This window comes from Cydia pomonella, chromosome 3 (genome assembly GCF_033807575.1).
Source record: "Cydia pomonella isolate Wapato2018A chromosome 3, ilCydPomo1, whole genome shotgun sequence".
Taxonomy (NCBI): domain Eukaryota; kingdom Metazoa; phylum Arthropoda; class Insecta; order Lepidoptera; family Tortricidae; genus Cydia; species Cydia pomonella.
This window is the reverse complement of record NC_084705.1, coordinates 32971538-32993051: the sequence shown is the minus strand read 5'-3', so window position 1 is coordinate 32993051 and position 21514 is coordinate 32971538. Positions and strand designations below refer to the sequence as shown.

Sequence of the window (21514 nt, the reverse complement as noted above, 5' to 3'; positions counted from 1 at the left end):
TTATTTAGTATTAGTTTTTAGTTTTAATTTAGTTTTATTTAATAGATAAGTTAGTTTATTTTTATTATGCCCGGCATTTAATTACTTTTTAATACCTATAAGTATATTGGAATTCAAAGTCACAATGGGTAACTAACTACCGATTATATTTACACCCTTTTTAAGTATCAAGTCAATAAGGGTGGATCCATAAGGGTAAAAAAAGCAGTTTGCCAAGCAGAGAGGAATTTCGCCGAGCCTTCTGTGCGACCGTGTGGCCTAATGGATAAGGCGTCGGACTTCGGATCCGAAGATTGCAGGTTCGAGTCCTGTCACGGTCGAAATATTCTTTTTGTGTTTTTTATTTTTGAAGCTGTTTTGTTTGATTTTATTTGAATATTCTTGGGGTCTTGACATATTAAAAATATGGCATAAATTGAGCATATAGTATTTTCAGTAGCTTCGTTTTTAAAAACACTCACTCGTATTTTCTGTATATACTAATATTTATTATGATGCATGTGCATGAAGAACTTTATACGACAAAATTAGTTTTAATAAAACAGATATTTATTTAAAGTTTGCTGTGGTTTATTTGAAATAAATAGATTTATATATATATTTTTATGGAGCGATAATGTTAAGTCTGATAAATCGCTCATTTCTCAACCAGCGAGTTTTTTTTTATACTACGTCGGTGGCAAACAAGCATACGGCCTGCCTGATGGTAAGCAGTATCCGTAGCCTATGTACGCCTGCAACTCCAGAGGAGTTACATGCGCGTTGCCGACCCTAACCCCCTCCCACCCTCGTTGAGCTCTGGCAACCTTACTCACCGGCAGGAACACAACACTATGAGTAGGGTCTAGTGTTATTTGGCTGCGATTTTCTGTAAGGTGGAGGTACTTCCCCAGTTGGGCTCTGCTCTAGATCTGGAATGACATCCGCTGTGCTGTGCCCTACCACACAGAGCGAGATGACATTCACAATGCCTATACCTCTCTTGTGGACGTAGTTTAAGGACATACCCGGGTCCTACGTAGAGTACGACAACTATACAGTGTTATAACTTTTTTTATGAATTGTCCATTGGCCATGTCTCTCGAGACGGACCGAGCAGACTTAAGAAAATAATAAACTTGCAGATGAAAATATGACATTTTTAATGGCACTTTGTTCTGTCAATGTCGGTGCAAAGTTAGTTTAGACCAGACCATACTCAACCTTTTTTATGAGGGCCACCTTCTTATACAAATGGAATTTCGTTCTCATTTTAAAACTACGTGTTGGCTTGTAATGAAACTTTGCACATACAATGACATAAGGTATGTCTGTACCTGTCATTAGTTTATATAGCTCCAGCGGTGGCATCATGGTTCCATTTATATCACTTGTCACTATGCCCGTCACTTTCGCGCTTACATACTTGTTAGAACGTGACAGGCATGGTGACAATGGTGAAAATGATAAAGAGCCGACCATCATAGCCCTATAGCTTATAAAACAAACAAAATAGAGCAAAAACAAGTTTTGTAAGAAAAACTTAAATTCGCTGTATTTTTTAAACTATGATATCTAAAGCTACATAAACTAATTACAGGCATAAATATACCTTATCCTGTTGTAAGTGCACAGTTTCAGAGCAATCTAGCTAGTTGTTTTAAATTGAGAGCGTAACTACGTTTGTATGGAGAACCGACCTTGCTGCGTCTTAATGAACGAATACTGCGGCTGTAATTTTTTTATGAATAAGTCCACCATTTTGATTTCTTTAGCAATGTTTATAACAAAGTTCGGGTGCGTTAATCTCCTTATACTTATAATCCACGGTATTGTTAACACTTGCAGGTACTCGACGCGGCCCGAGCGCGCCACGTACTCGCTGCCGCGCGGCCGCGACATGTCGCAGCCCGACTTCTACTTCATGCCGTCGCAGCGCAAGTACGAAGGTGAAGTCGTTAGGGTCTACGTCGACTACAGGGATAGGGAATAATAACAAACAATGCTTTCATATTGTACCCCTGTAGAAAATATCCTATGTTTTATATAACGAAACGAAAATGAGGTAGTATTGCCCCATAGAGCAACGCCGTATGGGTAGAAAAGCCTAACATATTAATAGTACTTGAAATTTAAGGGAATAATAAGAAACGCTTTAAAGTCCTAGTTGTAACTCTATAACGAATATCTTGGCGAAAATTAAGAATCAGTAGTTCTCTATATTATGACGCCCTACGGGTATCCTAACATGACATTTAAAGTGCTTCAATGTTAGGATCGAATAAAGAGAAGGGAAACGAATGCTTTAAAATGCTAATTGTTATAACACAATATCCTAGGCTTGAAATAGCAAAATTGAGAGAGCAGTAGAGCTAGACCAAGCTAAGTTGGCAGCGATTGTGATAGCCCAGACTGTGCTTATTAAAACGTCATCATTTAATAGAAGTTTGACGTTTAAAATAACACTGGCACAGTCTGGGCTATCAAAATGGCTGCCAAATTAGCTTGGTCTAACTCAAGTGCCACATAAAATGATGATACTAGCCTAATATACGCATAATACGTGAAGGTTCAGATCAAATTTAGAGCCAAAAACCATACGAACAAGTCGAGCTTTAAACCACCCTATAATATGTTGTCCATATAACACAAAATTCTAAGCATTTAGCACTGAGAAACAAGAACGAGAGATTAGTAAGTACCCCATAAGATAATACCTTATGGGTATACTAGCTTAACATATGCGTAGTACTTGAAGAAAGTTGAGACTGGAGGAACAGGGAATAGTAATATCTTAAAACTTTACTCAAATACGACTTAATTCTATTTCCTCATAACTGAATGCCATGTGGAACTTTCCTGATATTGACTAACAGTACCTAGGCGACTGTCTAGGTACATGATATTTGACTACATATTATTTCATAATTATGCTACATATATTCCTTTTTGAAGTAGTCATAGGTCGGTTTTATTGTAGGTTTATTGTCTAGTTGATCTAAAAAGGGACGTTGTTTATGCTTTTGATAAGATCATATTTTCTATTGAACATCTTTTTTTTTGTAATTTTGATGTATTTAGCAGTAACTGTTATTTTAAGTTTTTAGACAGGTGAAAAGCTTTAATGTAGTTTAGTATAGTGTAGTTAGTTGGTTGTGTATTGAAATGTGCCAGTGTATTTAATAGTTGGGGTTGTGTAAATACTATATTATTAATGTAGCATTTTTGAAATCAAATAATAATCGAGTAACGAGAAATATAGATGCTTAAATAATGTAGTATAACATATATTATTAATATTTTAATTTGTATTGCTCGGAGTAATATAATCATAAAATCTGCTAATATTTTACTTATGTTTATTATACGTATGATAATGCTTGCTAACATAATAAAGATAGTATATGTGTCCCAAAGAGCTTCAATATTGCATGGAAAATATCAAAGTATATCTTAATAAAAAATCTAAATAAACATAATGCATGAAAATACACATATCAATTTGAACTTTGAGACAAATTAAACACACAACATTTTAATGCTTGTATTGTAATGTACTAGAAGTATACGAGTTTGTATTAATATTTGGGTGTACAATTTTGATAAACATCAAATTAAAGGCAAGTAATAAATTGTGATTTGGTTATTAACGTTGCTTACTTAGAATGCACTATTATTTTTGCAAAGTATACATTTATAATTGTACATATTATTTGGCATGTTATGTTTTCATATTATTAAGAACTACAGTGAAATCCCTAGTTTTTATAGTTAAAATATATTATAATTTTAGTAATGTATCTTCTTATTTTAACAGTTAATATTACTAACTAATGCTTCAAAAAGTAGATAATTTTGAGTAGAAAATGGTTTGGTGTATTGCACATAAAATAATAATATTACATTAAAATCTTTTAAAATCAATTAATTCTTATAACATTAACAAAAATAACTTTCTGTATATAATTTTCTCAATATTTATTCGAACTATTTATTTTTTCCAGATTTTTGACGGAGTTGACGGGCGATAATTTCTAGTTACCAATAATTCTTTTGCACCGAACATTTTATGTACATTAAGATATTCCCACTTTATTTTATTACTCCCAAACCAGATCTAGTCTCGTGTCACAGTTTTAAAATAAGTTATTTTATTCACCTCTTTACTCTTAAGACGACATGTTGTAAATAATTGCTGTATATTGCGATATATCTATATATATACGGAGCAAGTGGCGGGTTCTTTTAATATAATTAATTTTAAACTGAATGTACCTTCGACGAATAGAATTATTAAAATATTATGTTTATTATATTAGTAATTACATGTTAAAAGAACATTTGACTATTTTGCTGATTTTAACTTAAGACTTTGATCAAATCTTCTAAAGAATAATCTCATTTAAATACATTATTAAATATCTCTTCAAAAATATTATTATATTATATTATAACGAGCCTATTGTGTCCCACTGCTGGGCAAAGGCCTCCCCCCTCTTCTTCCACTCATCCCGGTTTTGAGCTACGACCGACCAGTCCCTCAAAAAGGAGTCTAAGTTATCCCGCCATCGCCGACGAGGTCTGCCAGATCCCCGGTTTGACTCGTGGGGCACCCAATCCGTGGTTATCTTGGCCCACAAGTCATTCGGCATGCGGCAGACATGCCCAGCCCAGTCCCACTTTAACTTGGCCGCTTTTCGAGCTACATCTATAATCTGAGTTTTGGAGCGCAGCGTGGTGTTCCGGATGCGATCCCTTAGTTTAACACCTAATATGCTGCGCTCCATAGCTACTGGCAAACCCCGAGTTTGGATTTAAAAATATACAAATAAAAAATTGCCCGCTTGCACTCAAAAACAATGGAAACAGGTTACTGTGTAATCTCAGTATCTATACAAAATTACCCGTTTTCGTAACGTAAGAGTAATTTATAATTTTGGAAACCTCAAGAAAATTTGAAATTTATATGACGTGACGTTAATGGCGTTATTATTATTACATTATCGTTAACATTATTGACGAATATTTTGTGATTGTGTCATTTTAATTTAAAATTTTGAAGATTTACAGAACATAAGCATGAGGTTAAAAGGTTCAATCATTATAATTAATTTGTACTTTAAAATATTAATAAGAGTTTTTTGATAAGATTATAAGTTTTGTACATATAGCGTTTTTAAGAATAAATTAACTAATATAAATCTAAACTAGATAAGTATTTTTACAAAGAGATTCTAGATTAGTTATAACAAATATTAAATTAAAACTTTGCTCACATTTATTACAGAAACTATCTTTTGTGTAATTAGTGAATTGTTTACAAATGCTTTATTTACACATTTAACCTAATAAAAAGGAATATTATGAAATACTATCACTGCGCTCGTAGTTCTAAACAACAAGATACGATGAACGTTCCATAATCTGCGTTTTAATTTTAGGCATGTATATTGTAATATTTCGATATATTTTTATATATGATGTCATTATTGAATACACAACTACTCATTTGAAAGAATATATAAATGATATTGTTGGTGAATCTCCACTTTGAATATGTAAATCTTTGGGTTAATAATGTGTTAAAAGCATTTTTGTTTACAATGTTTAGAGATATAGGTACTGGACCTAAGATTATAACATTGAAATAAATCCGATGTCAATAAAGAATATGTTTTATTTGTTTCCTAATTAGGCATACACAATTAGTGGATTTTATTAATTCGCTCTGTACCAGCTGCCGAATAGTATAATAAATAAATATTATAGGACATTATTACACAAATTGACTAAGTCCCACAGTAAGCTCAATACGGCTTGTGTTGAGGGTACTTAGACAACGATATATATAATATATAAATATTTATTTATTTATTTTTATTTTATTTATTCATTTTAATTAACACAGTATAACAGTTAAAACTAAAGCACTGTGAAATTACATATTGAACCTAGACAATCTAGACATGTATAATTGGAAAGAGTTGACATGAAACATCAAAATACTAATTAGAACACAGTTCGGGAACCCGGCACAGATAGAAGACAGCGATTACGAGGCCGAAACTCAAATCTAGAAGGTGTTGGGACAAACAGACGCACTACTTGTGTTGTTAACTCGACACAGTCAGAGTCACCGCGTAAGATATTACAGATTGTAGTGAGAAGTGCTGAGCTGCGTCTTACCTCTAGGGAGTTAAATCCCATCATTCCCAACAAAAACTTGGTAGGACAAAGGAATGGGTAATACCCGTACATTTTTTTGTATAGGAAGCGCAAGAACACTTTCTGTACTTTTTCCAGTTGTAAGACATATGTTGTCTCGTAGGGACATCAAACGACAGAGGCCGTCTCAAGCTTACTCCTCACTAAGGCATTGTAGAGCAGTTTTATTGTTCTTGAGTCAGTAAAATCCCTGGCATTTCGAATGACAAATCTCAACTCTCTTTTCTCTCATTAATATTTATAAATACATAGAAAACACCCATGACTCAGGAACAAATATCCATGCTCATCACACGAATACATGCCCTTACCAGGATTTGAACCCGGGACCATCAGCTTCATAGGCAGGGTCACTACCCACTAGGCCAAACCGGTCGTCAAGTATAAAGGCTGCATAATAGTTTAATCTTTTACGTTGTTTTGTTTATAGCCGGCACGAAACCGTATACTGAGGTTGATAGTCTTGGGAGTATTTGTAATAAGAATATTCTGAAAATCATTTTTCAAATGTCTGTTAGTACATTATAATTATGAAAAGGTAATATTTAATTGGGATTTCTGTCTTAAATTAGATTCAGGTAGATTCTCTAATGAAAAGACACTGTGTAACAATTAAACAGAAGTACAATATATTCAATATAATACAATTCATAATGTCATTCATTAATATATCACATTTCATATAGCCTTATAAAAACAGTCACCATACGTATCCAGGTACCCAGTCCCATAGTAAAAAAAACCTCTTATTCTATCTGTAAGCTTCTACAGACGACTCTTCATAGTTATTTGCTTGCTTTTCAATTTCCACACGTCCTGCGGACAAAGTAATATGAATGTTTATATTTTTTTGACGTGGATAACTATTATAAATACGTTTTATAAAATATTAGGCTGTTAGTCAAAGTATTGGTACCGTTGGTAACACAATGCTAAGGCGTGCGGCTCCCAAACCGGAGGTCAAAGAAAACATTGTGACAAAACAAAACCTACAGATACTTGAAATGTGTGAGTGATTTTCCCTAATCGGCATACTATAGTATTTTATGCAACAGTTGTATAAGAAGGGTCAAAAAAGGCGAGTGGCGTGAGTTACAATGTGAGCCGGAGCCGAACATTGTAAAGGAATACGCCACGAGCATTTTTTAACCTACTTATACAACGTTGCATACAATATTTTTCCTACGAGTCAACAAAAATAAATCTTAATTTAGGTAAACAAATTACAGCAAAAGTATATAGCCAAGACGCGCGAGCATACCTTGTTCCGCGCCCGGCCCGCCCCGGGCCGCGGCCGGCCGGTCGGCGACACCTCCTCGTAACTCATGAGGCCCTGGTACTTGCTACTTGCTAAATTACATTTTTGGACAGTTTTTTCTCGATTTTGGCCACCGTAGCCTACGGAGACTAACAAGCAACGCTAAGCGGTTTTCGTAGTCTATGGGTGTTGCTATATTACAGATGTCACATGCGTGTTTCTGACTTAAGAAGTAATTATTTTTACTATGCAACCAAATGAATATTTTGTAAGTTGGCAGCAATGCACTTAGTTTAAAACTGTATTCGTTTTGGTTTTGTTAGGTTGGTAGCCATTAATCGCAGTAACGTTATAGCGATTAAAAGCACAAGAGCTTTTATGAGGAATAGACAATATAGACTTTTCTTGAAATCTTTTATGTATTCGTGTTAATGAGTGCATAAATGACAGATAACAGTAGAGGAGTAGGTAAAAGATCTAAAACAGGCCTGTGCTTAACAGTGAGACGTAGGTATTAATTATGTTGTGTAGAGAGGTGACCCCCCCCCCACCCCTCCCGCGCTTACAATCAGTCTTTGCACTAGGCGGTTGAGGATCAATGTCGATCGACAAAATCGATAAAATCTTCTAATAGGGTTGTTTCCATCTACAAATCTTAGGGCAGAATTGTGTCCCAATAAATTATTTTGGATTATAAGAACATGTTAAACTACTTTTAGGGGACCTGTAATGACCATATTTTTGTAAATATTGAATTTAAAATATCTTTTGGCACACGTCACGTGACCAAACTCGAAACGTCATTGAAGATTCTGATGACGTCACAACTCTCGGATTGACAGTGTTGACAGTTAGGCGATAAACAACAAGTGACAAATGTCCGTTGACAGCTCGTATCTTCTACGTGCGTATGTAGTTATCTGTCAAACCGTAAACTGTGACGTCACACAATTTTCAAAGAGCGTTTTGGGCGCGAAAGCATCCGTCAAAATATATTTTGTTAATTTAACATATTTAAAGCCGTTTTTAGGGTTCCGTAGCCAAATGGCAAAAAACGGAACCCTTATAGATTCGTCATGTCCGTCTGTCTGTCCGATTATGCCACCGCCACTTTTTTCCGAAACTATAAGGGCTATACTGTTCAAACTTGGTAAGTAGATGTATTCTATGAACCGCATTAGGATTTTTACACAACCATGCAAACTTCCACCGAAAATTGGTTTGAACGAGATCGAGTAAGTAGTTTTTTTTGTAATACGTCATAAAATTAAAAAAAATTTTTTTTTCATCAAACCCATACGTGTGGGGTATTTATGGATAGGTCTTCAAAAATGATATTTAGGTTTCTAATATCATTTTTTTCTAAACTGAATAGTTTGCACGAGAGACACTACCAAAGTGAAAAATTTTGTGTCTCCCCCCCTGTAACTTCTAAAATAACAGAGTGAAAAATCTAAAAAAAATATATGATATACATTAGCATGCAAACTTCCACCGAAAATTGGTTTGAACGAGATCTAGTAAGTAGTTTTTTTAATAAGTCATAAAATAAAAATATTTTTTTTTTTTCATCAAACCCATACGTGTGGGGTATCTACGGATAGGTCTTCAAAAATGATATTGAGGTTTCTAATATAATTTTCTTTCTAAACTGAATAGTTTGCGCGAGAGACACTTCCAAAGTGGTAAAATGTGTGTCCAAAGTGGTAAAATGTTGAACGAGATCTAGTAAGTAGATTTTTTTTAATACGTCTTAAATGGTACGGAACGCTTCATGCGCGAGTCCGACTCGCACTTGGCCGCTTTTTAGTATAAAAGTTGAATTTTAGGGCAACTTTTAGTTAATATAGAATGTAATACAAGCGTTTCAAAAAATTGGAGACCACCCTATTGCGAAATGGGTACATAGAGCGCAAAACAGACCAGAATGGCAAAAATTTAAGGAGGTCTACATCTCAAAGATTGAAAAGCGATAACAAGAAGAATAAAATCTTCTATTGTACTACGTAATATCAACACAATTAACGGACAGTAGGATGACCTCGGTGGATTTGCTCTAAGGCCCAGTACGTCCAGGCTACGTCGGTGGCAAACAAGCATACGGCCCGCCTGATGGTAAGCAGTATCCGTAGCCTATGGTAGGCCTGCAACTCCAGAGGAGTTACATGCGCGTTGCCGACCCTAACCCCCTACCGCCCCTCGTTGAGTTCTGGCAACCTTACTCACCGGCAGGAACACAACACTATGAGTAGGGTCTAGTGTTATTTGGCTGCGGTTTTCTGTAAGGTGGAGGTACTTCCCCAGTTGGGCTCTGCTCTAGATCTGGAATTACATCCGCTGTGCTGTGCCCTACCACACAGAGCGAGATGACATTCACAATGCCCATACCTCTCTTGATCCCCATACCTCTCTTGAGGCTTTAATGTGGCCAGATAATAGTAGCAGCAGTCTAATGATGGTTGCTTAGAAAGGGACGGCTGGCAGTACTTACTATACTATAGGGCTTAGGGCGACCAAGGTCGCAAAGCCTGCCTTATAACAAGTTTCACAAATTGTCAATTTACAACAGGTTGGGGTGATGGTATGAAGATTAACATGATAACTTTGTTACCGTGTAGGAGATCGTGTATCCTTTCTTCTTAGTCTCTGCTTCAATCTGTCTCGCCAGTTCCCCCTTTTCATCATGGAAATGACAGCCGCTGTTAGCGTAGTGCGCTGTGATCGCTTTGCGGTAGCGCTGGAAGAATTAGACAACGGAATTAGTATTTCATAAAGTGAAAACGATGTCCTATACTAAAGAATAAAACCGGCCAAGGGCATGTCGGGCCATGCTCAGAGTAGGGTTCCGTAGTTAGTCTTCCGTCACAATAAGCTAAACTGGAGCTTAAAGTATGGTAGATTGTTAACCAAGGGATGAACTGTGGGTGTACGTCTTTTTACTATGAAGGGGAAACTTTTTACGATAACTCAAAAACAGCTAAACTGATCATATCCGCTATAGTTTTCATTTAATGTCTTTCTTAAGCTCTACTTCCAAGATTTTTTCATATTTTTTGGACCTATGGTTCAAAAGTTAGAGGGGGGGGGGGGGACACATTTTTTTTTTTCTTTTGGGACAATTATCTCCGAATATATTCACTTTATCAAGAAATGTTTGTTGAAGACCCCTATTAGTTTTGAAAGACCTTTCCAACGATATCCCACACTGTAGGGTTGAAGCGGAAAAAATTGTTCACCCCCACTTTACGTGTAGGGGAGGTACCCTAAAAAAAAATTAATTTTTAAATTTTATTGTACGACTTTGTCGGCTCTATTGATTTATATATCCATGCCAAATTTCAGCTTTCTAGCACTAACGACCACGGAGCAAAGCCTCGGACAGACAGGCAGACGGACATGGTGAAACTATAAGGGTTCCTAGTTGACTACGGAACCCTAAAAAGTGGGAAAGCCTTTCAGTTTCCGAGACCAGAATAAAACCGGTGTCTTCAGCTTTCGCGACTAACGTCACGGTGGCACCCGTCCTAGCTTTTTGAGTATAAATAAACATTAGAGATATCCCAAATATTCGGCAACTATTCGGTATTCGGCCACTTTTCCGAATATTCGGTATTCGGCCACTTTGCCGAATATTCGGTATTCGGCTGAATATTGCCTACTATTCGGCCGTAAACCGACAATCTGTTGCACCTACGTAAAAAGAAAAATTACACAATAAAAATAACCAGGGCCCGTACTTTTCATGCCGTTGACGCAAAAATGACGTAATTTAACATACAGGGAGTTGTTTTACAATACTACAAATTTAGATAACTTACTTATTGACGGGTATCAAAATAAATACTTGTTACGAGAATAAAAGCTTGTTACGCTGTTAAAAATCAAAAATATGTATTATTTAATAAATTAATAATCTATTATTTATTTGAGTGACAATAAGATGAAAGTCAGACGTTTCGGTACTGATTGTCAAGTATATGTATAACTTACCTCAAGAGGTTGATAAATGATTAATTATTACGAAAATATTAATTGGAATCATACTTTATGTAGCGTGACGTCATTTTTCTGTCAACGGCATGAAAATAACCAAAAACTAGGTATAAGTATTTAAAATGTATTCTTGGAAAGAAGACCCTTTTTTGAGCATTTGTTGATTACAAAATAATAATGGAATGCGCTCCCGTCCTCTGTATTCCCTGATAAATATGACCTCGGTCTCTTTAAAGCAAGAGTGAATAGGCTACTACTGAACCGGTGAGCTCCATCTTAGGCCCTGTCTTCACTTTCCATCAGGTGTGACTAGAGCCAATCGCCGATCAGTTTTTAATAAAAAAAAAATAAAAAAAAATTATGATGTGTCTGATTTGATTGACTCCAACAACATTCATTAGTTCTGTTAAACAAAAAATATATCTTATCAAACGTTGTGCTTTGTTGGCGAACAGTTTTCATCATAATTGTGACTCAAAATGTTCGCATATCATGCCAAATATTTGGCGCTTCAGCCGAGAGAGAGAGACCGAATATTCGGTATTCGGCCGAAACCACTATTCGGGGCATCTCTTTGAAATCAGTATTTCAAGTCGAGTATACGTTACGTACCGCGTTTAGGCCCCAAAATTTGCGTGGCCTAATTAAGTAGGAGATTTAAGAGTTGATTACGTCAATTTTGTAAAAGTACTTATATCAAAAATACATACTGTATACAATACTTTTACTATATATAGTCCTCTACATCGATTTCGATGACGGCGACCTCAGCAATCAAGGGTTTTTCCTCTTATGAGCTCTTATTTGGCTGGCCAGGCCAAACTACAAGTTAATACTTTTACTACAGGTTGTCCGAAAAAGCAAACTTGAGTATGAGGGGTATAGAATTAAAGTCAGCTAAATCCATTTTGGTAAATTTTTCATGAAAGGAATAAAACTTTTATTTTTATTATTTATTTTTGGATCACTGTATGAAGAAAACTCCAAAAACCTTGCTAAGAATGATATCTCCAGGAACTACACACTAACTGATCAAAGTTACGATTAATTTTTAATTGAATTTAATTTATTTCATTTAACTGCTTTTGATACCAACTTTTGGATTTAGCTGACTTTGTTTCTAAGACGAATGGATATAGCTGTATTTGATCCCAATAATAAAGTGATGACATACTATGACTAGTGATGTGCGTGAAGAAGAATGTCAGGGAAGTAACAAAAACCCGCTCAATAAAACAATCAAGTTATTTTAATTAAACTAATAGGAAATTATATTCTTAAATTATTATCATCTGCACCAATTTCACAAGTCAAATCACAATTATTATTTTCGTATGTTTTACTATCATGATTACATGTAATTGGTTCAGGCAACGACTTTGCTGAGTATCTGTAAAAAGAAAAAAAAAGACTAAAACTTTTATATTTACTAATTAGTAGTTTTATCACAGACTTCTTATTTATAACGGAAAGCAGCGTTTCGCGTCATACTATTAACGAAATTATGAGCCATCATTTCATAGTAAGTACATCACTAGTCTGAAACTTACCTATCAATTTTGGCTTTGTTTGCCTTCCAATTTTCTGGGTTTTTCTTGCGTTTCCTTCCTTTCCCATGCGAAGATTCCATCACAGGCACTTCCATTGTATTTTTTACTTTAACTTATCACGATTTTTTAACTTCAAATCAGCTTAATTACCATAAAAGTTTAACGAAAACCGCATACACGCAAACGCTATTTACTATAGAAGTCGCCATTTTGAAGTTACCGCCATTTTTAAGAAAAAGGACGCTGTGATTGGTTGATCACGATTTTAGCTGTTTTCGTTTCCAACCATACGGGATATAGCTGTCTTTGATACTAATACAATATTTTAAAGTAGATTTTTTAGTAATTCGTTGAGCTTGATACTGAATAACTTTGGAATTGTACTTCGAATTTGATCGATGATTACAATGGCATTCATAACTTATAGTTTGATTTGGTATGGATTTAGCTGACTTTGATTCTATACCCCTCGTATCTATTGAAAATCTATAGTAGGTATAATGAAGTGCAGCCACATTTGTTGAGGCGCGTTGATGTCGTTTGTTCTATAACTGGACTAAGTAATCGCATTATATGACGATTATTATAGTTCAAGAAATCGTTGCATAATTAATATTATAGAATTTGTACTAGTCTTTTAGTCGTTTTTTTTTTTTTTTTTTAGTGTTTTTGTATTTTCTCGGAAATGGAAAATTACCTTGGATACATTAGGCCCGGAGCCATGAACTAGCAGAGGATGGAAGAACACCGTGTCGCCGGGACTCATTTCCAAATAGACCCTCTTCTGTTCGGGAGCCGTGCCCGCCTCGTCCAAGATACCGTGGTAAAGACGGTTGGAGTTCTGAAACGATTAATTTAGCTAAATTAAGATGTACACGCATGTAATTCCTCCGGAGTTGCAGGCGTACATAGGCTGTATGCTTGTTTGCCACCGACGCAGTAAAAAAAATACTAAAACGACATTTAACGCTGATCATATCTTTATGAAATGCAATCAAACTTAAGAAAATTAATTTAAAATAACTTTTGAAAATCGGGGGGGCTTTTTCATGAAGACTTAGTTGCCACACTAATGCTTATGTATCCATAGGCAAATAGAGCTACCAAGTATATCATGTTTTCTATTAATTTGTCTATGGTTACATACCGGCACTGTTCCATGATCGTGCAACTTGTTCTCTAAGTGTGAGCCAGGCACTACGTACAGACAACCGTTCTCGACGGTGACGTCGTCTATAGCCGTCCAGGCTGCCATGATCCATTCTGCAGGCCGGAATGGGAAGTAAAACAGGTCCTTGAAAACAAATGAACAGTTGGTTACTGTACAGCCAGCACCAAATACATAGGGACGGCCAATATGTGCCCAAATACAGGCTAGTCCACTGGTGGTAACTACGTCATATTGTTGATAATTTTTATAAACTTTGGTGTAGATGTTTCAAAGCTGAAGAATACTTTCAAGTTAATACGATTTGTGTTCTTAAATTATTTTAGTTTTTAATGAAATCTTGCCAAAATCTTGTAAGAAAAAAAAAATTGACCACGTATTTTTGAGCCATCCTGTGTATTGGAGTGTGTTTAGTACCGACTATCTACTAAAATTAGTACAGTGAGAAGAAGATAACTATCTACAGCAGATACACTTTCCAGTTATATTTTCGTACATACCCGCCTGTTGCTATCTACGTATTATGGATAATCATGTATACTGTTACTGTCTGTCCTTCGAGGCCCTCTGAGGATGGGGATAAGATATACCACTTAAACAGCTTCTATATAATATATATCCCACATGTTACAATGATAGATACTCGTAGATGTGCCGTCATATCATGGTTATATTGGTTTCTTGTCTATCATAAGTGCAAAGTTTATGTTACAGATATCAAAGATATCATTGATTATTTGTGGCGTTCCACGGATAAAGGTACCTTATGGCGGTTGGCGCCTACGCTATTATTAACGACGTTCCAATACTATGTGGTGCTAGGCAACGTTAGCGCCGACCACCATAGGATAGTTATTTTAGTTTTACTTATTTTGATGATGACATTGACTAATTACATACATAAGTAGTAGTTATGTATTCTGTAGAACAAGTTTTAAGATTGTTAGCTTAACAGTCTCTTGACGTGAAATATGTATTTCATACACTTTTTTATTTTTTATTCTTTGACACTTGGAGAACCTTTACACCTCCAAATCTTATTAATGTAATTTTTATTGTGTATTATTATCTTTCTCAGACCGTGGGGACCTTTTACATCTCCAAACTTAATATTGTATAATATACTTGACTTGGTACATACTAGTTATGTATTCTGTAGCATTAGTTTATGAGACTGTTAGCTTAACAGTCCAGACACGATTTATTTATTTAGTACTTATACATTTTATTTTGACACTTGGAGAGACTTTACACCTCCAAATCTTATAAGTATTAGAACTCTGACATTGGGGACCTTTTACATCTCCAGATTTAAAGTATTTTTAACCATAGAGACTATACATCTCTTTTGTATTGTAGTAATTATTTATTTTAAGATTATTATAATGTATTATATGTGTTTATAATATATTATATATGTGTCAAGTATTATAATATATTATATATGTTTACCCAGGTATTGGCTGTTGTATTTACAAATGTTGTTATGTATTTTTCATGTCACTATATGCTGTTACTATAAATGTTGTAGTGACTTGTAAAAGAGCCCTTGAGGTCTCCTTGCAGAATAAATTTTTGAATTTTGATACCTTCACCCCTTGAATGTCAAATTTAGCAACCATGGGCTCTAATAATCTTTTAATTAACTGTGTAGGTAATCAATTGAATACGATCGCCTTCAAGTCTTTCAATTGGTCATGTGATCATTTAAGAACAATGTATGACAATTAATGACATTGCTTTTTCTCACTGAACTAGGTATAAATATGACTTGCAGAATTATTACTTGACTAGCTCTAACCACCATGCATTTAGCATCGTCATTGTAATTGTCCAAGATAATCGGTTGCCTTTATAAGGCAGAGAGAATATCTTTTCATCTTATTTTGAACTTTATTTTAAAGTGATAGGGTTCAATGCTTGATAAAGGATTAAATGTTGGTTCCCGTAAAAAGTAATATGTTTAGGGAAACAATTAGTACAAAAAATTGGGTTTGGGTTTGAAATCAAGTCTGATACCTGGTGGGGCGGGTGGCGTGACGTGCCCGGCGGTTTGTTGATGAGCATGCTGTGCATCACAGACATGTCAGCTCTGATTAGCTGAGAGAGGACGTGGAGGAGACGTGGGTGCTCCGTGTAGTTGATGAAGACTTCGTCATGGTGTATTTCTTGTAGCTGTAGGGAGACACACAATTGTATAATAAATTTTTAGATCTAATACACATTAGTGTCATTAGTTCATAAATTTCCCTCTGTCTCTTCCTCTTGGTACATACTCCCGCACTCACTTACAATCCCCATTATCCCTCTCTGGAGAACAATTCTGGGAATAGGAGATCTCCATGTTTCATTTCAAATTAAAAACAAAAACTATCTGTGTACTACTATTTCATCGAAATCTGTTTAGATTTTTTTTTTGCGTAACAGATATAATTGATTTGAGAAACTAATTTAAACAGTTATCATTGTTAGACTAAATCAATGTTCAGTACAAAGACTGAGCATTATCAGTCTAAAAGGAAGTGTATAAATTATATGTGTATGTTCAGTAATATAACAAAAAATATGACATATAAATATGTACAAATAGAATATTCTCCTCCTTTTTTGCACATCAGCATAAACAATGGACAAGTGTGAATTGTCTTAAAACTATGTCATTACCTATTGTAGTCATACAAGTATTAAAATGTCAAACAAAGCTCATTTCAGGAAGTTAGTATAACTTGAAATACAAGCAAACATTTTATTAAATAAAGGGTGTTAATAAATCCCTCAAAGTTAGAATTCTCACATGTAGCTTTATGAAATAGGGCCCTAACAACTGATTGTAGCCGCAACCTACATACCTTGTTGATGAGGTCTTCTCCCTTGGCTCCGGTGTTGATCAGCGAGGGTTCCTTCACAACCAGGATGTTACCAGGATCCTGCAATCCTTTGCAGATCTTCGAAAACTGCTGTCTGTGGTCCATACAAGTTAAACTTTTGTTATCCCATTATATTTAATGCCATTGTAATTGTTTAACCAAAGTCATCGAATATCACTAGACCAAACATTTACTTCATTGCCACTGTTAAAAGAGTTGTGTTCAGAAGCAACACAACACACATAAATTGTGGTGGAATGCTCCCAAAGAGTGTTGAAATTGAAAAATAACCCCTCTAGTCCAAGTAATAAGGTATATTCTCCGGTTAAATATATGAACGATTCTTGCAATAATTAATTCTACAACTATTATTTAAACAAGTACATTTTAGAAGTTTGTCTAAACATTCTTTGATACAGGTAGACTTGTAACAACACAATGATTTAAAATTGTTAAAATCATTGTAAATATTGTACAACTATAATATTTGAATATATTTCTTAGCATGTATTTCATTTGCAAATGGCTCAATGAACAAGTAATAATTCCAACACTTAGTATGTCAATTTATGCTTAAAATATAAATAAAAAACATTAAACTACTTTTTTCTAATCACACATTACAGCAAATTATCACATAAATAACAAAAAACTTTAGAAAGTTAAGTTTGAATAATTTATATTGATAGACAAAAACAAAATATGTATTATAAGTTGTGTGAAATACACATAAGTCAAAGATAATCATAGTCAAATATCCCGGTTGATATAAGTTTATTAATACACATCTGTTTCATTTGTATACTTACTTGCAGCTGTACAATGTAGTGAAATCAATGAGTCCTTTTATCACAAGGAAGCCATGTTTAGCTAAATAGCTTATTTCTTCCTCTGACAATGTGTAGGTTTCTGGAAGTTCCGCAAGTACACTGTAAAAATATGCAAATAGTTAGAAATAGGTCTGTGATAATTTCTTAGTTTCAAATAATTTCTTAGTTAGAATTTTTTACAGTAAATTAGCGTTTACTACTTTTTTCTAAATAAATTAATTTGAAATATTAAACCTATGGAAAACAACTTACGAGTCAGCCCTGAGAATCAGAAAAATGTAAATATTGTGTAAATAAAACACTAAGAAAGGTAACGAAGAATTTGCTACTTACTTCTTTGGTATAACCACAGGTATAACTTTTGAATGAGCTCTTATATACTCCATATTATAAGCAAGCTTACGCTTAAATAATGGTTTTTAAATATTCTCCAAAAGTTCAAAACTTTTTGCACTTTCTCAAGCAAATTCCGCCTCTTTGATCGATGCGTTTGTAAAGGGTTCCTTCACTAATCAGTTGTTTGTGTACTTATTAATACACTGTTATCAAAACAATTAATTTATCTATTGAACGTTGAATACAATAGACATGTATTGAACAGGAACCAGTGTCAAGTAGATAGTAGATTTGCAAGCAAAAACCTTGCAAAACAAACCTGACGTTTACAATTTGACTTTGACAGACATGACGTTGACTTGACGTTTGGCTGCGCTTGCGCGGTTACGTTCGGAAATAGTACATTTTGTACGATACACTTTCATACTTATTTATTTCTTTTGTGACTGTCATGTCGTATATAAATATATATTCGGTCAAACAAGTTGGCGCGAATTTCAAATTTTCTATGGAAGGCTAATCCTTGAGGTCTATTTTTTTTAAATTTGGCGCTTTTTTCTACTGCAGAACATAAAATGTTTATTTTTATTTTTATTTCAGACTTTCCATCCATATTTTTGTTAGTAGTTACACATGTAGAAAACTGGTAAGTAAACAATGATGAATATGAATAAATTTCAAATTAAAATGAATGAACAAAAATAATCCTATAATAATATTTTCCGGGTGATAAAACTCGACTGCGTGTGTTTTCTCAGCCAGAAAAATAAGATAGGATTGTCCCGTCTCTCGGCTTGACAGACTATGTTTAATATTTTTATAGGTGGTACCTATACCCATGTAAAATAATTTGAGATTTACCAGTAGTTCTTCTGAGATGAAGGAACACGCACTCTCTGCTGCCCTTAGCCAACCAAGAAAGCGCTACGATTCAGATTTGTATTAGGATCTCCATGGGATAAAACTCTAAAATGTGAAACGTATTGCTATCCACTTGCTATCGTTATTAACATCACGGCAGTAGTAAAGTTACATTACTAGTTGTTTATTTTCTTGACCTTGACGGTGTTGTACTTTTGTACAAAACTGGTCTAACTAGGATTTATAAATAACTTTCGTTAAGAGGAAATACCAACTGAGCCCCTTCTCGGAATTGAGAATTTTAGGTTAATATCTCCGTCGCACTGACGGAGGCGGCTCCTAAAATTAGTGCGATAAGGACAAACTGAAGTTTAGGCAAAAAATCTGCGTAAAAATCTCATCAAGGTTTCGTTCTCGACATTTTCTTCCTCCAAAAGTAATCGTAACGAAACAACGGGAACGGAATGAGAAAGATATCAAATGTGTCTGATCGTTTTGATTTTGGCGTTTATTGTTCCCGTTTTTGTAGGCGTCTGTTTACGGCGCATTTACGAGTATTTATAATTATAGCCGTTTTTAGCGTTTTTTAAAGTAAACTAGTTCTTATAAAAACAAGAATATTAAAAAAAAAACAAAACGTTTACAGTCACAGGTACTGGTGATATTGTGCTAAACATAAAAAAAATATATTAATCTTGGGCCAACATCCAGAGAGGAAATGCTAAGAAAGTTTGTATGGAAAAATAACCACAAAAGTTTTTTCTTAATTAAAAAGCGGCCAAGTGCGAGTCGGACTCGCTCATGAAGGGTTCCGTACCATTTATGACGTATAAAAAAAAAAAAACTACTTACTAGATCTCGTTCAAACCAATTTTCGGTGGAAGTTTGCATGGTAATGTACATCATATTTTTTTTTTGTTTTACCATTCTGTTATTTTAGAAGTTACAGGGAAGGGGGGATATTTTTGTGTGAAAATCTTAATGCGGTTCACAGAATACATCTACTTACCAAGTTTCAACAGTATAGTTCTTATAGTTTCGGAAAAAGTGGCTGTGACATAGACGGACAGACAGACAGACATGACGAATCCATAAGGGTTCCGTTTTTTGCCATTTGGCTACGGAACCCTAAAAATGATAAGCGTATATGTTTGACCTTTAGTAATTTAACCTAAACTTCATTAACAAATATATTCTAAGCAAGTACAAATATCACTCATTTACCTATCCTTGCTCAGAGCAGCTCTGAGGGCCTACTGCCAACACCGAAGTTCGTAAATTGCGGGCATCTTTCTATTTTACTCCAATTAAGGAGTTCTTAGGGTGACAGAAAGATAATCTATTCTCCTCTAGTAAAAACACAGCCATCACTACATATCTACTCAACTCCCTGCTATCTCAAGGAGCGTTTTAATTTAACTACCTACTTATCTAAATTCTGTGAGGCTGTCGCGCAGCCTGCTTCTCTCCGTCCCATCTTCTTCTACAAAATTTTACAACATTTCATTTACTTTTCAAGCTGTCCGACTCTGGAACTCCTTACCAGTTCGCATTAGATGCGCTCAATCTCTTGCTGTATTTAAAAAATCACTCAAAGAACATTATTTATCTCTCCCTTAGTGTTTATATATGTACATGGTTATTTTTACTCTGTGGCTGACATGCTGCTGTCATATTTAGCTATGTTTCGGTTAATTTTATATATATTTATATGTATGTTTATGTATGTCTATTTGTATTCCTTATATGTGTATGTTTATTCACTTTAATTGTGTGTGTGAATGTAGGCTTCATAACGGTTTAGCAACACCTACTTTTTCGATTAACTTCTCTAATTCCGCTACCCAAAGGTTGTCTGGAAGAGATCGCTTTTTAGCGATAAGACCGCCTGTTGTCTGCCTCTAAATTTAATCAAGTGTTTATTTTTCTTGTATATTTTTACTGAGGTGTGCCAATAAAGAGTATTCTATCTATCTATATCTATCTATCTATCTAAGTGAATCCTGTTTTGTAGTTTGTAGGTATGTCTTAGACTCATGGCTTTAAGCAATCATTGATTAAATAGTCAACGTCACATTTAATAAAAAATTGCCCAGTGATTTGCACAAACCATTCTGTAAAAAAATAGGAAACAAGATCATGTTCTTTGTGTCAACTTGTCTAGTCTACCACAAACAACGTTCGTAAAAATAATCATTCGACCGGTTTGACTTATGTTTTTATACGCGTTCCCGGCGGTAGATTGATAGTAATGATAACTTTTACGACCCTAATAACACGGTATAACTGTCCGTTATATTAATTTCGAGGAATCGCAGCATAATTGCGAAAGGATCCGACCACCATCGGCAATGTCCATGATATTTGAAACATGCTGAAGTGGTTAATTAAATGGATTAAAATTTGGAGAATTCTAAAAATCGTGTGTATTGTCGTTTTTGCAGTAA

The 21514-nt window shown here is 34.8% G+C and overlaps 2 protein-coding genes and 1 non-coding gene across 3 annotated transcripts in view; 2 read left to right on the top strand and 1 right to left on the bottom strand.

Moving 5' to 3' along the window:
* LOC133516590 (uncharacterized) overlaps nt 1–3700 on the top strand; it is an 84404-nt gene extending 80704 nt beyond the window's left edge. Inside the window, exon 24 of the mRNA XM_061849598.1 lies at nt 1828–3700. Coding sequence (XP_061705582.1) covers nt 1828–1972 — 145 coding nt within the window. The 3' untranslated portion in view covers nt 1973–3700. The remainder of the gene's footprint in view (nt 1–1827) is intronic.
* Nucleotides 248–320, top strand: Trnar-ucg (transfer RNA arginine (anticodon UCG)). The gene has a single exon. It is a non-coding gene; the product is annotated as a tRNA-Arg (tRNA).
* Nucleotides 3701–6808: 3108 nt separating the features above from the next.
* Nucleotides 6809–18510, bottom strand: LOC133516589 (probable phytanoyl-CoA dioxygenase). Its single transcript, XM_061849597.1, has 8 exons — nt 18204–18510; nt 17850–17969; nt 17023–17134; nt 16193–16348; nt 14153–14299; nt 13703–13846; nt 10074–10199; nt 6809–7020 (listed from the first exon to the last, which is right to left on the bottom strand). Exons 1-8 carry the CDS (start codon nt 18254–18256, stop codon nt 6970–6972), a joined length of 909 nt encoding a protein of 302 aa, XP_061705581.1. The 5' UTR covers nt 18257–18510; the 3' UTR covers nt 6809–6969.
* Nucleotides 18511–21514: the final 3004 nt, after the last annotated feature.

Excerpts from the sequence above, each read along its gene's own strand:
- LOC133516589 (XM_061849597.1), bottom strand. The coding sequence starts at position 18,256 with ATGGAGTATATAAGAGCTCATTCAAAAGTTATACCTGTGGTTATACCA. Across the intron at positions 14,300-16,192 it reads CACGCCACCCGCCCCACCAG|GACCTGTTTTACTTCCCATT; the intron begins GTATCAGACTTG and ends TTTGTTTTCAAG. Across the intron at positions 13,847-14,152 it reads ACGATCATGGAACAGTGCCG|AACTCCAACCGTCTTTACCA; the intron begins GTATGTAACCAT and ends TAATCGTTTCAG.